The sequence below is a fragment of the Bactrocera neohumeralis genome, chromosome 4 (genome assembly GCF_024586455.1).
Source record: "Bactrocera neohumeralis isolate Rockhampton chromosome 4, APGP_CSIRO_Bneo_wtdbg2-racon-allhic-juicebox.fasta_v2, whole genome shotgun sequence".
Classification (NCBI taxonomy): Eukaryota; Metazoa; Arthropoda; class Insecta; order Diptera; family Tephritidae; genus Bactrocera; species Bactrocera neohumeralis.
The window spans coordinates 21639006-21656657 of NC_065921.1; the positions used below are offsets into that span (position 1 = coordinate 21639006).

At 33.4% G+C, this 17652-nt stretch overlaps 1 protein-coding gene across 1 annotated transcript in view; it reads right to left on the bottom strand.

Annotated features, from left to right (window-relative positions):
• LOC126756029 (uncharacterized) overlaps positions 1-17652 on the bottom strand; it is an 84746-nt gene that overhangs the window by 33696 nt on the left and 33398 nt on the right. The window contains exon 2 of the mRNA XM_050468822.1: positions 10745-10875. Within this exon, the coding sequence (XP_050324779.1) occupies positions 10745-10822 (78 nt within the window). The 5' untranslated portion in view covers positions 10823-10875. The remainder of the gene's footprint in view (positions 1-10744; positions 10876-17652) is intronic.

The window sequence follows — 17652 nt, forward strand, 5'->3', positions numbered from 1 at the left end:
GAGAAATCGCTCTTGAGTGCTGTCAAGGTGTTATATAATTTTTGTTCAGTAGTTATTGACATTGATTGACATGATTTTTATTTGAAAGACTTACGCCCGAATAACGTTTTTAGATCGTTCAACTTTATTACGAAAATTCTTGTTCTGTAAAGAATGTGTTGGATTTATTGAGAGCACACTTCGGGTACCAAATAATTTCACGTTTTGGTTCGGTCGATTGGCCACCAAGAGCGTGCGATATCACACCGTTAGACTATTTTCTGTCGGGATATGTAAAACCTAAAGTCAATGCGGATATTCTCGCTTCGATTTAGGCCTTGAAGAAAAACACCCCGCCTGTCATGCGCCAGTTGCCGGTCAACGGATGGACTGACTAAGACGTAGTCGCGGTCAACATTTATAAGAGATAATCTTCAAGAAATAAATGCCAAAGAATGTTCTTTCGAATAATAATAAACAGTCCCCATTAAATTTGAATTTTCTGTGTGTCTTTAAAAAAGTAGCGAACCTCGAAAAGGATCACCCTTTACCATATACTCAAAAGTGAGTTATTGTTCAAGAAAGTTTGGACTATATCACACGCGCGTGAACTATAAAAATATTTTTGTTTAATGCGTTTTATGTTTCTATTTCATGTTTTTGATTTATTTGTTTCTAATTTTGGGTTTTGTTTTGTTTCTGTTTTCTTTGCTTCCTGTGATAACGAAAACATTATCTTACCTGGGTTAATTACTTGATAATAGTTGCAAAGCAAAATGACGCAGAACTTCTGATAGCCAAATTACCTGCTGGTTTCAGCTATAAACTAAGTTTATAAATATTAAACGTAGTTAAGGGACTTGTTACGGTGTGACACTGCGACCTCTGACTAAAAATAAATATCCCAGCAGCTTTTCAAAAACTAATTTTTTAGAGATTGTTTTATGACGATGCAATATTAATAACAGCAAAGACCTTATCTTATTGATAATTGTTACGTTGTTCTCAAGTTATCGAGCAATCAGTACACATGCGACTAATACGAAATATATGTATGCATGTATATTGGTTTTATTATCACAAGCCGTTTTGTGGTCAGGTGCTTTTGCCCTCTGTCAGCCAACCGCCAAGAATAGGCAGGTCATGGCCTAGAAATATTGACGTTGACGTTAACCAATTCTGAATAATAATAATATTAAATACTTAACTTATATTTCAGCTATTTCGAATATAAAAAAAATTAATAGACACTAAAATTCAATTTAAGTTTATTTTCCGAAGTGGTTCAACTATAAAATTAGACATTTTTCTAAACTATTTTTCATTCATCCCTTGCTCAAGCGTATGCTAACATTTCCATCAAACAATTTAGCAACGCTGCACTTAAAGCCAGCTTTACTTTCCTTACACCCTTAAATATATCGGTTAGTCAAGTATGTAAATTTTTGCGTTCCTTTATTCTACTCTCTTATTTGTACAATAACTTGTTTCCTGTAACAAATCTTAATGACTGGTTTGCAGCGTCTTTCATATAAATGTTACTTAAGCCACTCTGTTGGTTTCCTAAATAAAGTTCAACCCTTCTTACTTTCTGGGAAGACACGTCTACAGCTGGTTTGCTGTTGTTGAAAGGATAATAAAAAGAAAGTCGACACTCCACTTTCGAACAATTATTATTTGCTTTTCTCATAAGAAAGTAAAAGTAAAGAAGGAAGAACAGTTCACAAAGCGAATTCGTTCTGCAACCAATTAAGTTTTTATATAATCTTTTTTGTGTAAATTTAATTTTTATTGTGTCCTGTTTTTCAGGTATTTTTGTGGCTGTACTAATTGTGGGGTCAGGCAATTTCACGGTTCATAATAGTTAATGTAAGAAATATTACAAAAATTTGAAAAATTGTTGCTAGAGAAGAAATGCATATAAGCGTGTTTGATTTTTATAGTTAGCCACCACCATACTATGCCATATTTGTGAAGAAACCATGAACAAGAGTAGATTTAATAGTGAAGAACTCTATTTCTTGATAAAAAAATATTTTTTTCTCCCTCTATTATTAACTTATTATTAACTTATGTATATTATAGTTGGTAGACACATTTAGTTTCATTCGTATAGGAAAAATATACATTAAAATCAAGCTATTTAATTTAGATGAAATATATGTATGTGATATAAACTTAACTAAAATAGCTTAATTTAATATAATGGGTCAATGAGAAAAAAGTCAACCAAAAAATCGGAATCTGCTTTTTGACGTTTTTTTTTAAGAAATGATCGGTAAATAATCAGCCATAGGCATTGAGGTCCACATATTCGATATCTGGTGACTTGAAGTGTTATAATCCGATTCCATCTATTTTTAGACGTATGTATATGTAGTAAGATTGCATACCTTAAATATGCTTTGCGTGCTTATGTCGTTAAGAATATTGACTCTAGATTTACATATATACTGTAAAGTGAAAGAGTCATTTGGAATATAAATTTGAGATATACTTGTATGAGGGATATTCGCAGCTGTAGCGCGATTTCTTCTATTTTCAAGCTGTAAGATACCATTGCATTGTCAATGTACTACAAGTAAAATGTAGCACAGGATTTGGTGTAAATTGTTTAAGAACTTGCTGAGACATAATGTTTCAACTGACTGTGGTCACTGCCACGCCCATTGTTTAATTTTTTTATCGGCTCCTACGAACCTCTTAACATCTCGTTTGTGAAACTGAAAGCTATTAGTTTTTAACATAACCACTATATGGTGAGTAAGCGTGTTCATTATTTGATTTTACACATCTTTACACTGTCACCAGTGTGACATTATCAAAAAATCGATTTTTTCGATAGTTTATATATTCAAAAATATCATATGAAATCGGTAAGGTCGTTTATTGAATATTTTTTGAATGACAGCGTTCTAAAGAGCGACCGCTAGCAAGTATAAATCGATTAGTTGAAGCTTTAAACGCATTTTTCAAAATTGCTGACATCATAACTCAACAAGAAATTGCCGATCGACTTCAAATTGGAACTGAGTATTCTTGAATATATTTACTATACAATGACGTACTATCTTTTTGCTTGGTTGGAAATTGTCAATTTGGCATCATTAAAAAACGACCACTTTTTTACCTAAAAAGCAACATTTTTTTCTGAAATACGCCATTTTGTTAATTTTAATACTATGTCCAAAGAACTTCGAAACATTCGAATGCGTGCTTTCTTTAAAAAAACATCACGAAAATCGCCTAATTTTTCATGGGTTATACTACTATGATTCCTTAAAGGTTAAGCGGTGCCAAAAATAAAGATTTGTACTGATTAAGGTAAGGCTACGTGGGTTTTAAAATTTCAATTTCCAATTTAATTGTTTTTAAATACTATGATATGTATATCTGGAATATTTTCTGAAAGTTTCAAGGCAATCGCAATAAAAGTGTAGAAAATAGAACGTTTGATAAGCAGGCCATCAGACTAGGCTACTTCACTCTTTGATCGTGTTTTTTACGAAGCATCGTTCTCAAAGTCGGTGGCCACGATTTCTCGGAAACTAGTGAAAGCGATCATATTGAAATTTTTCACAGTTTTACTAAAGAGGATGACCTCTTGATTGATTGAAGGAGTTTTTTTCGATTACAACTAATTTTTCAAGGCAATTTGGTGTTAAATTAGAATTAAAATCATACTGTTCTGTTTGCAACTTTGCCCAAAATTAATTTTATTTTTGTAATCCTTCGATTAGTCACGTCCTATACTAATCTATTAACAGATGATATTTGGTTTTTCAAATTTAAATGAAACCTTTGTCTGAACACCGCGTGGAGACGTTATTGAGAGGTGCCTACGGAAACCAGCTGTCAATGGCTGAATTTCCAAAAGTTCTTAATGAAAAGTTCACAAAATACTGTTAAAAGAATGCTCTTTGTATATGTTCAAAAGTTGTAAGAGATTAATTCCTTTGTTATATTATTTGTCTTTTTTTGTTATATGAATAAAATAAAAATAAAATTGGCGAAAATAGGCATTTTTTGGCTGCAAAAAACCCACATTGAGCCTTACTGTATTACAAAGTAAATATTCTATAGTCAAATTAATACTTTTTTTGAGAAATCATATAAAGTTCTGATGAAAATAACAGACTGACAATTTTTGCGGTCGGAGATTAAAGGTGAAAAAATATTTTTTTTCGATTAAACCAAAATTTTCTAAAAAACAAAAAATACTGTTTTGTCATTATAATACATTTAATGTGTCTAATACTGTAAATATATACCTCAATAACGGTAATCATACTCTCTAAAATACCTTAATTTTTGTATAGTATACATTTAGGCGTTCAACTTTGTTATCGAAAGGTCAAAATGTTTAATTGTAAAAGCCAGCAAATCGTAAAGTTTATTTAGCATTTAGTAAAATTGAAGTTCAAACTCAGCGTGGTCTATAAAAATCACCATTTACAGTTACGTCGAATTTAGTTGCCAAGTTCAAATGAGGGCAAGCACGTACAGGCAACGACGCACTCATAGTGTAAAGAAGTGAAATTAATTTTCCAACTTCCAAAAAAAAATATTAAAAAATACACGTGTAATCTTACACACTTTGTTCACATATCATATATATGTATTATTATCAGCAAATTACATACAATAACAAAAATATTTGTATTAATTAAAGAGTTGCGATTATTTGTAAAAAATGTTACATATGCGCTGTTTGTACCGTTAGATAATAGTTATGCGAGCAAAATTTCGCACATTTTTTTAACAACAATAACAAGCGCGTAGAAAATGAAAAAAAAAGAAAAGTGCGGCATTACAATTAAATGAGTTTAACCTGCTCACGCACAACTTTCGGTACGGTGAAGCGAACGCAACATAAAACACAATAAAACATGCGAAGTAGCGGCAATCGTCTATTAATGGCATTCTTACATACAGCAATAATGAAAATAATTAAAATAGATATGCGTGTATTTATTTAATTTACGGAATTATTTTGTTGTATTTTTCATTTGGCAAACATGTGTAAATATTGTGAGCGAAAACGGTAGCGCCGCACTTCAATGAATTCGTATAATTGGTGGAGTTTAAATCCGAATGATTGGTCATGCGAAGTTTTGTTGTGCCACAGTGGGTTTGAGTGGTATAATTTTTGGCAAAAATTGTAAAATTTTTTAATTTTTTATGCTTAAATAAATGCAGAGAGTTTAGCAGAAACTTCAAATGTTTCGCCTTTAAAAATTTCGGAAAGTATAGATATTTAAGAATATTCGAAATTTTGAAGTTTGCGTGTATTTCGCATATCAGTGTAGAAGCCTTTGAAAATGATAAGAAATTAAAGAAATTCAAAGTAGGTTAAAACCTATTGTGGGGTTATTTTTTCCATTTTCGAATAAAGTTGTATGTATATATTTTTTATACCATAAAAATATAGAGATTTCAACAAACATAAAGTCTGAGGACCTTTAAAAAAATGTGATATTTTGAGGTGAGAATTTTTGACTGAAAATTAAGGTTTTATTCGTTTTTAAGTCGAAATAAAAGTATTTCCTGCTTAATATTTTAAAAGAAAGAAAATACAAGGTGTGTTCCAATGTAAACAGGAGTTTAAAAAAGAAAAACAGAACAATTGTCTTTTTGAATTGAAATCCAATTTTAAAACAAAATTTAATGTTGGTTCTTTGTTCGAAGTTCATTTTCGCACCGATAAGACAAACATACTGACACTTAAAACGCAATAACTTCACTTCTAATCGATGAAATGTCATGAAATTCTCACTGGACAATCGATAAAGATAGCAGATTCTAAGGCACCAGTCGACATATAGATGGCGCCACCATGGGCGCTAGATTCAAAAGGTCCTGTTTACTTTAGAAAGCACGTTGTATAATTTATTTGAAACCAAGAGTGTAACACCAAATTTCGTGAGGAATTTATATTCGTATCAAATAAAAATAAAAAAACCTGAAAACTGGGATAATTGAAATTTTTCATATAAATTTTGAAATTATGTAAAAAAAGCGTTGGTACAAAAGTTGTAGATCTTTTCATTGACAACAATTTTGTCATATCACTTTTTCTATTGAACTTGTAGTTTTGCCGGAAATCGTGTTAACCGGTTTTTGACACCTTAAAATTCAACCACGCCCCTCACCTTCCTCTTCGATGACCTCAGATCGCTGGCAAATTACAGCGCAGTGTTGTCAAGGCGGCACAAGTGTACAATAGATAGTCCATTGCTTGCCTGGTTGCCTACTTTAAACATTTCCTGTTGTCTTCTCGATCTGTCAGCCCCATCCTGCGGGCGTGTGTCGCCACCACACACTGACCAGTTAGTATTCGCATTATGTTTCTACAGTCTCTTCTATCGAGTGCAATCGAAATTTTGTTTACTTCCGATCTACCGTTTTGCCCATGTCTTTTGCAGTTTTGCAACCAGCTAGCTCGTTCCATCTGATGATAGAATGATTTTCTTGTCATGCTTCTGTCAAGACCGTCGTATAGAAAATAGATGTGATTGCCAATGTTAATCACGTTTTCGGATGACAGCATTCTTGGCAATGTCGTCCACTATTTATTGCCCTTGATGCTTTTGTGGCCTGACACTCAGTAGAAGTGAAGTTGCTTACTTTTGGGAACACTTTCCACTGCCGCACTGCTTCCCAAGACACTTTTGGCCGATATGCGATACGAGGTTACTGCCTTGATATAATTATCAGGTAATGATCGAAGGAACTAGATTTTTAAACTTTTCTTAACCTACTTTAAAGTGTAAATTTGTTTACTAAAAAAACAAAACTTTTTTATAAGGTCACCAAAAACATTTGTTTTGCAAACTTTTATTTACTTTTGTCAAGTTTGGAAGTATTTTCTATCGCTACGGTACCGACCGAATTAATATAACATTTTTTGCAAAATCTCTTTACCTCGTTATGGGATATTTTTGAATCGAATTAAACGTTAAACTTCAAACCTTCGAGCCTTTACTAACTAATTAGAGAAAAATTATATACAAATAATTTATCGTACAGTGAAGTTAATTCTTATTTGTTAATTTTAACTTAAAAAAATTGTATTTTGTACAGTTAAATATTTTTGTTTTAATAAAAAATGTATATATATGCTCTTAAAATAATGACAATACTTAATAATGAATTGTTTCTTATTTATTTTATATGTAATTATTTTTTAAGCATTCATTTTACCACTACCATCCCACTGTGCCTAATTGCATGTCACTTAGGGAAAGTGTTTGTTGCTCACATACATAAATACGCCATTCATTAACGATTGATTGTTACAAACATTTACAGTTATTTGAAAAAAAATATTAGTTGAAAATATTTGCAGTTATTTTCGGTTGGGAAAATCTCAAATAATTTGCTGCTAGAGTTTTGGCTATAATATGGGAGAAGGAGATAAGAAAATACAATATTACTGCTGTTCAACATGCCAACAACTAGAAACGCTTGCTTCGATCTAAAATAAATATAATAAAATTATTTTCATTTTCATCACTTCAATTACTTACTCAAATTTGTACTTATTTATTATAAAAAAATAAAGCGCAAATTTCATTTGTTGTTTGGAGCATTTCAATGTTGCATGTTGCTGTTGCATGCGTGAAAACCGCACATAAATTAGTTGCTTATTAAATTTCAATGTGAAAATGTGAAACGAAAGCGAAATCAATAACAAATTTCATAAATCATAAAACTTTCTTTACCAAGCCAGCTGATTATATAAGCAATAACAATGCGGCTATTGAGTAAATAACTGATATATGGTTGTAAATAAACGATTTTTAAGCCGATTTTCAATGGCACACTGAACGTATTTATGCGCATACATACGCACAAGTATATTCAAACATACATATTTACAATGAAGACTTGTAAATATAAATATTTATATGTAGTTCATTCGCTGTGAAACGAAAAAATGTTAGAGTAATTAACGGCCTTGCAATCAGACCAAAGCGCAGCGGCAGGGAAAATTTATTGATATTTATTCGGCTTTCAAGAGATTTTCGCTGGTTTTTGTATAAGAGCTCGAATTTTCGTTTATTCAAACGGAAATGTAAATTTGCTATTGACTATTAAGTTATAGAATTTAATTAGTTAATATTAATAAAAAAAAAATCATAGCCCAGAAATGAAAATGAAATTCATCTTTAAAAATGCCAAAAATTCAAAGAAACCATAATTTGTTGTATTCCAAAGCTAAAGCTAAAATAACAAAAATCTAATGAAAATTAATTTACACGCGCTCCGAGCTCGGGAAGCGGAAATTGAGGCGCGCGGTTGACATTTTTAGGCTCAGAAACAGTTTAGCTTGATTTCAGGCAAATTTTCAAGTCCTTTGGAAAAAAGTTATAATGCAAAATTGTTGGTAATGAAAAGAACTTCAATTTTTGTATCAATACTTTTTTCTACATAACCTCAAAATTTATGCGAAAAATTCAAATATCACAGTTTTTGGGATTTTTATTTTTATCTTGTACAAATAAAAGTTCCTCACGAAATTTGGTTTCACTTAGCTTCTTCTTTTGCTTCTTGTCTTGTCACAAACACACTATACTCTTTGCTATCTAAAATATTATGAAGGCGACCTTATTTCAGCTTAAAATTGAAAAAGATTTTACTGTTTGAATAAAAATTCTCATCAATTTGTAAGTTTTTTTTAAAGTTAATGCACTTTATGTTAGTAGAAGTCTCTATTTTCTTATAGTATATTCTTCTTCTTCTCTATTGGCGTATACAGAGAATTAAGCCATGTTTAGAAGTTCACGCAAGTGAGCGAAGTTCTCTGATTGACATTTGCTTGGAAGTGGACAGAACCGATTATTTTACATCAAAACATCCGTTTGAGGACGAGCTAAAGTGAGAAGGGTTGTGCGCCGGCTTTAGGCCCCGCCACATAAAAAGCTGGAAAAAACAGCCTCGAATGACAGACTTCCTTTTTGATGACGACCCGGCAAACGTGTTAAGGATTACGGTTTAAGGGCATGCACCTGGAATGTCCGGTCCCTTAATTGGGAAGGTTCCTCTAAACAGCTGCTACAATGAAATAAAAAAAAAAACGCTTCCAATACCGTAAAAAATATTTCAGTATTGAAGTATATAAATAAAATAAATATATTATTTTCTCCAAAAATACATTTGTCGAAAAAAGTAGATTTGCACTCATTGCATTCTCCTCATATCTGTTTGACAACCTCATAAAATAACTAAAAGGTTCAATAACTGCTGCGTGCGCCACGCCAGTGTGAACCTACCAACCCGACGCCATTTCGAGAATGTATATTTCGTGATGTCAAATGCTCATACAAAAATACTCCCCACCCTAAAGGAAAATAGATTTGACAGACTGTTGGCAATGACTATTATTGGGATGTGACGATTACAGTGTTGACCAAGGGGTAAAACAAAATAATTTTAAGGAATATTCTCCTCAATCTTGGAAGAGATGAAATTTTTTGAGACTCAACTTAACTGCAGAGTTGATCCAGTTGTAAAAAAATATCTGTAGAAATATTCGCTTAAATCACGTCGGCGATAAAATTCCTTCAGACTTAACTTCTTGCTTAAAATCTGTGACGAAATATTTTTTTTTACATTTATCCGAAGGCTCCAGCAGCCAATTTGCTATCTTTCAAAGGGTTATAATACATATATTTTCCAGTTAATAATAAAAAAATATATATTGTAAGCAACTATCTTGACATTTAAGTTTCTTTGTTTGGTTTAAAAAACAATTTTTTCAGGATTCCTTCCTAAAATGTTTCGAAACCAATGGGATAGTTAAAAGGTACAAATAAAATTTGAAAACTTGCAGATGTAATAAAAAAAAACAGATGACATACTTTTTTGTATAAAATTAAAACTTAAAGCGCTTAGAAGATTGCTTGAAGATTTCTGAGGAGATTTTGAAATTAAAAAAAAATAATTTTTATTTTAAACTATTCGATTTTAAGGTAATCAATTTTCAGACTGAGTTTGGCTAATTGGTCGGAACAATTATAATAATTATTAGAAAATTTATTAAAAACGAAAATTTATTAATAAATTTTTCAAACAATTTGGAGAATTCGAATTCGAAAATTTTTAAATAAATTTATTAATAAAATTGTCGAATAATTTGAAAAGGTCAGCATAGTTTAGATTGTTCCGGTCTGTAAGCCAAACATAGTTAGTCATTTTATGCCCTTAAAAATGCACCAGTGAATTGAAAATATATATTTCATATATGTAGCTTTTAATATATGTATGTATATATGTATATAGTCTTTAATATGAAAGATATATTTTCACTACACTGCATTTTGAGGCAGTAAATCCTTAAGACAATAACTATACATCAAAGATAGAAAATGAAGATGCTATTTCTTTTAATTTTCATTTTTGGCTTTCAAAATATTTTAAAACATATTAAGGTGAGTAAAAAACACGAATATTCTTTTTCGTTTGGTGCTCTGACAAAATAGTTCCTTAGACAACTCAACGAAAATCTCCGAATCGGAGTAACTTCCCGTTAAAATTAAGACCTCATAATTGGAGAGGTCCTCTTAAAGGTGTCTAAGAATCTATTTTAACGAAAAAAATATTTTTTTTTTACCCACCCTAATATTTATATGCGCATATAGACGTTTTAAAATGCATTAAATCACAATAAAATCAAAATGTCTTAAAAACAGTTTTAAACCGAAAACTGAATTATATGTATAATATTTGCCTTTCTCATTTCATTTACAGTTAATTTACTCACCATTGAAGCGGATTTTTGTTTCGCAAATGCACGATGATGCGCCGAAATCGGCTCGCTAACCACGCTGCCAGCATCCATATTTATTATCGCGTACAGTCGTTAATGTTCACAAGTTTTGTATTGAAACATAACTGAAAAATAAGAAAAATTGGTGAGTACAATTTACAAATAAATTGAAGTTTCAGAAACCAAAAAAATAAAAATAAATAAAAAATATATAAAAAAATAATAATAATAATAAATGTGTAGAAACCACACAGAGAAACCTTTAAAAAAAAGTAATAATAATAAATGTGTAGAAACCACATAGAGAAACCTTATAATTAAATCAAAAGCATTTATTATTATTTTTTTAATAAACACTTTTCCCAAATAGCAAAAAAATTATTATAAATATATGCATAACTAGTGCACAAGTAGTGAACAGCATGCAACCGCATAACATTTCTATTTGCATTTATTTCGATTCAGTTCCCTCCGAATATGCAAATGCGCTTGCACCTCCCCAAAAATGCATTGCTACCCCTTGTAACTGTAATACTTTTGCCGCCGCATGAAATTTGAACGCATCACATCGCTTAGTAGCCGCAAGACAGCTACAGACGCTCGCATTACCTTTGCATTACATTTGCAATTACAGCTGTATGTCATAGTATGTATGTATGTATGCATACCTTGCAGGCTACGCACAGTGGGGTGCGTTTCGTGCCGCTATTTAATATGCATTTCTTTTGTTACACGCTACCAAATCTAACCGATAATTTACATAAAATATATATTTATATTTTTTTCGTACAAAGTGCTATTGCAAATGCAATATTTTCCGCTTCACCGTTATTATCAGCATTACTTAGTGTAGAGTGTTAATTATAGCCTGTAGTGTGGGTAATGGTCCGTTAAAGATTTTCAATGAAATTTTGAGCTGTACATATATTTGAGTATTGCTACAAGTTTACTTGTCTGAGTGACGCGGAGAATTAGATACTTTAAAATGTTGGATTTTTTCGAAATAATATAAGTGTTTCAAGTTGCTATTCGGGTATGTTAAATTTATTTAATGTAGGGGACCAGAAGTATGAAGAGTGCCGTTTAAAAATAGTGCCATAAGATAACCAATGTTTGCATATTTACATTTAAGTCTATAGGAACCTCAAACAATTGTATATAAATTATAGCATATTTATTATTTATTATCAAATATTTTGGAAAGATTGCGATTCAATGGCAGATCAAGGATTGATATGCTAAGTTTAGAGGTTTTTACCCATGAAATCTTCCCAACGCATGAAGGACCTAAGTGGCGAAACGAAAAACCACTGGCTCTTCTCCCAAGAAATAGCATTACCAAAAGGGTTAACTTCATTAGGAAGTTTAAAGTTACCCTCAGCAGTAAGGCCAAATGGAACGATTCCGCTTTCGAGCCACGCACAAAACTCTCCAGACTAATGGCTAGTTTTCCGAGCATATTCCAAGCAGAGTTCTTTGCTATAAGTCGGTGTGTAGAGTTAAACCTACAATGCAATGAACGTATAACTATACTAAACGATAGTCAACCGGCACTCAAAGCGATATCTACGTACGAGATTAATTCGTTATTGGTGCAGGATATACTCCTGAATAGTCTATCAGATCGTAACTAAGTTCACCTTGTTTGGGTGCTAGGTCATAGAGGTATAGCCGGGGAATGAACTGGCTGATGAACTTGCCCGCTTCGCAGCATCCACCAACATGGTAGAACCGGAACCTTTCAGTGTGGTTGGTTCCCACACCATAAAAGAGCTGGTTCACAAGGATGAAACAAAGGGTAGGGAGAAGCATTGGCAACAACTTCTAGGCATTCGGTGGTTACAACCTTCAAATATGTAATCAACCTTCCAAGAGAAAAACTTCGGCTACTTATTGCCTTCTACCTTGGCCACTGTAAGCGCAAGAATCACTTATATAGCATGAGCCAGCTTCTTGCGCGAGTTGCCGGTTGTGTGACTTGAAGTCTGAAACTTCAGAACACCTGTTAATTGACTGCACAACAGTCAGTAGGCGCAGGATAAAGGCCCTTGGATACATTTTTCCAAATAGGGATCACATTGCCTCAACAGCACCTAGCAGTATATTGGAATTTATCAATTTGCTGGAGCTATGTGAGACGTTGTGACTTAGGAAAGGGCACAATAGACACTAGGTCGCAGTGCAATCCTCACTTACTTATCTAATCTAATCGAATCTACTCATAAACGAGCTCTCTTTTGCTTTGCATCGCTCTCGTTTCCACCGTATTCTCCAGATTTGGCCCCAGCGACTAATTCCTATTCTCAGATCTCGAAAGAATACTCGCTGGGAAGAAATTTTCGTCGAATGAACAGGTGATGGCCGAAACTGAGGCCTATTTCGAAACAAGAGACAAATCGTACTACAAAAATTGTATTGAAAAGATTGAAGATGGCTTTAATCAGTGTATCATTCTTCATGGGAATCATGTTGAATAAGAAAAGAGAATTTTGCTAAAACATAAGTTTTTTAACATGAGAATTTTTAGATTTAAAACAGAGCCACTGTGGGAGTTCCATTGTCTTTGTTTTATATTGACATAAAATCTAAATATCGGTTGATGGAACATAGTATAGTTTTTAAAACTATCCAGTAAATTCAATGTTAGTACCTGAGACGATTAATTATTAAATATCGTCGAAACATTTGTAAGCAAAAAGCAAATGGAATTTCAAAAACAGAGAACGTTATAAAGCACGACTCACGAAATCATTCTCGGTAACTACTCGAATTTTTACTTAACCTAACTTTCACTTAAAATGCACGCAATTTACTTTTACCCTAGGAATAGAATGATTTTGCCTTGAGGCTCAGTTGTTTGATGCATTTTCATTTAAAGTGCTTACAGCTTTGTACCTTTTCTTATGATTGGCTTGATCTGGTCTGAGAAATACATATATGTACCTTTGTTTAAGCCATCGCCTTGTTGTGCTCATTTAAAAGTCGTTTCAGTTGGGAGCAGCGAGATCCGCTGCTCATATTTTTGATTTTGATTCGTATTAGATTTGAATCCATGATTCATCGAATGTTAGTTATGTTGTCGGCTATTGAGTTTTTGCTTAAAAAAATTGCTTATACAAAATCGTTGTCAGAAGTTTGGTTTCTTCAATAAAACTAACCTACTCATAAATGTTTGTCTCAAATTGGGATTATAATGAATTTAAATGAGTGGTGGAAACAGTCATTTAAGAGTTTGTGAATGATTATTATGATGATGGAGTCAAGTTAGAAGGGAAATACACATATTAGCCACGGTGGTATCACAACGGCCGTCATAAAGGCCTAGGTGTGTCGTCAGACAAACAATCTACCTAACCTAACCTAAACATTGTAACTATACATTTTTGCATATAAGTAATTAAAACGTGCAATTAACAATTAAAATTGCATAATTTATTACAACGTCAATTAAATAAAACGACAAAGGCTAAATGCATATATTCAAGCATGTCTTCAGGGTTGCCGTTTTATGGCCATAACTGTTTCTGCAAACATTTACCACACACCGGCGTGACATTGGTGACATGTCACAAGGCAAAAGCAAGCAAATTATTTCGTAGTTGCACTGTGAAGAAACTGTGGCAATGAATGAACTGCTTTGTTGCGATGACAGTTACATTGGCCGACATGTTATGCGATAAAACTTAAATGCGCCACAAAAAAATTATTAGTTGAAAAAAGAAACAGAAACAAAAACTAAAAATTAAATGAAAAAAAAATAAGTTTGTACATGAACACGGTCAACAGAGAGATAACTTTAAAGTGGGCACCACTTGCCGCCGCGAAGGTATGCCGCGCGGTAGGGTGTGGGTAAAAACATGCATTAGGTAATGCAACACCGGCTCATTAAAAGTGAGCAAACAGCGCATGCCAGCGCTCGCTGTGGCATTTTGCGGCAACACACAAAGCCACGAAACAATCGCGCGGATTATCTTTCACCTGTTGTTTACGCGCTGCGCGCAGCCGACTGCCTAACGAAGATGCTACGCGTCGCAGTCACTCGCCAAACGCGGGCGTCGGTGTGGGCTTTGGTTTTTGGTTGCTGTAAGCTGTGTGTATTTTTAGCCGGCACGGGTGGCGCTGCACACAGAAGCGTTGACGCAGCACATAAGCTGGCAAGTTCAAAAGCGGTGTAATGCTGTGGCGCAAATAAATTTAATTTCGGTAAATAAAGCGGCTGATTTCATGTTTATCTTTTCATTTTGTTTGCTTGTTTTTTGTGAGATTAATTTTTAATGTGACAAATTAGTTGCTGTGCCACTTCAAATTTATAGCCGCTTAAATGCATCTCATTGTTGACTTTTATTAGTTTTAGTATATCCTAATGAAAAGCAGTTGAAAATTATATATAGCTGATATCTTAAGCATTTAAAATCAGTAATTAAGGATTTTCCAAAAAAAAAACTATGGCTAGTATACTTTAGGGTCCTGAAAATGTTACTCAATTGTTAGAAAAGTCTAAAAATATGTTTTAATTCTAAGCGCTGTAGTGCCAAAGCGTTCGGGTTAGTCAGTTGATTCAGTTAGAACATTAAATGTATTTTTTTTATATTAGGAGGAAGGATCAAAAGCCGGAGTGGGGAACTTTAATCCGCTAAATCTAACCTACTCCCATCTCATGTCTCTCCCACGGAACCACTGGACAAGGTATTACTTTATGGGAGAGAAGAAGATATTTAAGTATCTTCTATTGTACGGACTGACGCCTAATTTGTTGCAATTGTCTTAGTCTTGTCATAATTAGAGCTGCCGCTTCGCTGATAGCTTTCCATTTTACATAGATCTCGCACATAAGTGTAGTCAAATTTTCCAACGTGACACTACACACCGCCTATTGTGATTTTCAGCTTTTCCTTATAATTGAAAACCTTGGGCAATGAAAGATTACCTGTTCTGTACATTCTATACATGTCGGACAACATAAACTAAAGTCAGACGGTATTTGTATATGTAGCTTCTAAAGCTACCACTGAATATTTTGGTCAGGTGTAAATCCAGGTCCCCATGTCACATTAAATGTCTGTTTGTATATAAGTGTATTAGTACCTCAGTTATTGAGATATCGCTTTGAAATTTTGCGCACATCGTGTTATCCTCAAGAAGCTGCTTACTTGTCGGAAACGTCTTTGTCAGACCACTGTAGCATATAACTGTTATACAAACTAACGGATCAAAGCCAGGTTCTTGTTTGTAAATTTTCTTTATTGGACAAATTATCTTCACGAAATTCGGCACAGACTATTTGCCAAGGCAAACACTACAGCATAAATCCTTTTATGCAAGAATAAATGCACCTGTGAAGAGTATTATAGCTTTGGTATAGACGAAGTTAAATTGTTTGTTCTTGTTTTAGGTCAAAAAGTTCATAAAATCATCGTTGCAGGCGGCGATTCTCGTTAAAAAAATAATCCAAAGTATGTTTAATCTGAATATATGTTTGAAAAAGCCTGAGAGAAAGCTATTCAAAAGTAGGAAAAAGACTTACAGAATAAATGGTGGGTTTTAGTTTTTTTATTAGTACTCTAGATTGGCCTAACGTCTAAAGGAGTGTGACTTTTTATACGCAAAATTTAGGATTTGTGATTAATGAGCCTCCCGTTGTGTCAATTATAAACCGGATCACCAACTGGTGATAATCCATAAACAAAAATATCCTTCTGAAAAAATAAAGAAAGGAATTGTTCTCAGATCTCGCAGATTTTCTTATCTGAGGAATCTATTTTATAGATTTTATATAATAATTTATAGCTTTACAGTTCAATTCAAAGAGTTTTATTTGTAGTCACCTGATCGCTATAGTCACCTGATATGAATCTAGCCCTTATTATAGAAATCGAACTTATAAGAAAAATCGGTTTTATAAGAGTGTTGATCATCATGCTTGAATACTAATCTTAGACTAAATTAATTGCTTTGCTTAATTTTAAGAAATTATCATTAAATTTTTTAATTTTTGCTGGAGAGACTTTTGCCATTGATGACATATTAAATGATATATTCTCTGAACTACTAGACCAATTTTTACCGCTCCTATTTCACATATAACGCTGAACCCGGAATTCCATCAGACTCACAATAAATTAGCACAATAAAGACCTCAGATCCCAACTTTGTACCAGTTCTAGGTTTGACACCCATTTGATAAATCGGGTCTTAACTTTTCCGTGCCGAATATAAAGACCTCAGTGCCTATAACTGACATTAAACCAACAATATCGACCAAAGTGTAAAATTGTCCATCTGATGAGCTAGCAAGAAAAGGTACCCTAGAGCCGCTATCATTAGAATGGGAGCGGGTCGGTGCCCCCGTATCCTCTTGTGTTCTCTCTACTAGATAGCTGGACCTCGCTGAAGCGCTGGCCACCATCAATACATGCGCTGTCGCAAAAGCCGTTTCGTCCAAGATCGATCGCAAGAGATCTAGTGATCTCTTTGTCCTCTGTAACGCTAGCCTCTCGTTAGTTTTGTGGCTTTAATGGGTTATTGCCCAATTGACGTCCACACAGTAAGTCTGGGAATCCTACCAGACGTCATATGAAGATGAAGTGGAAACAGCTCAACTCTTACTTCTTGACTGTTCCGCGTTCGGGAGGTCAAGACTTAAATACTTGGGAGCGCATATATTGAAATATCCCATAGAGCGGAAGAGTTTGAAAATTAAACGCCTGTGCAATTTGGATTTGGCTACTAAGCGATTTGTTCATTTAGAAGTTCGAACACAGGAGTTCCTCTTTTTTATGGCCTCACAAAGGGCTACATATGTATGGTAGTCCACGTGCGTTCTTTGATCAGCCATTTAACCTAACCCAACCTAAACTAACCTCACCCAACCTAAACTATACCTAATTTAAGGACTACTGTTC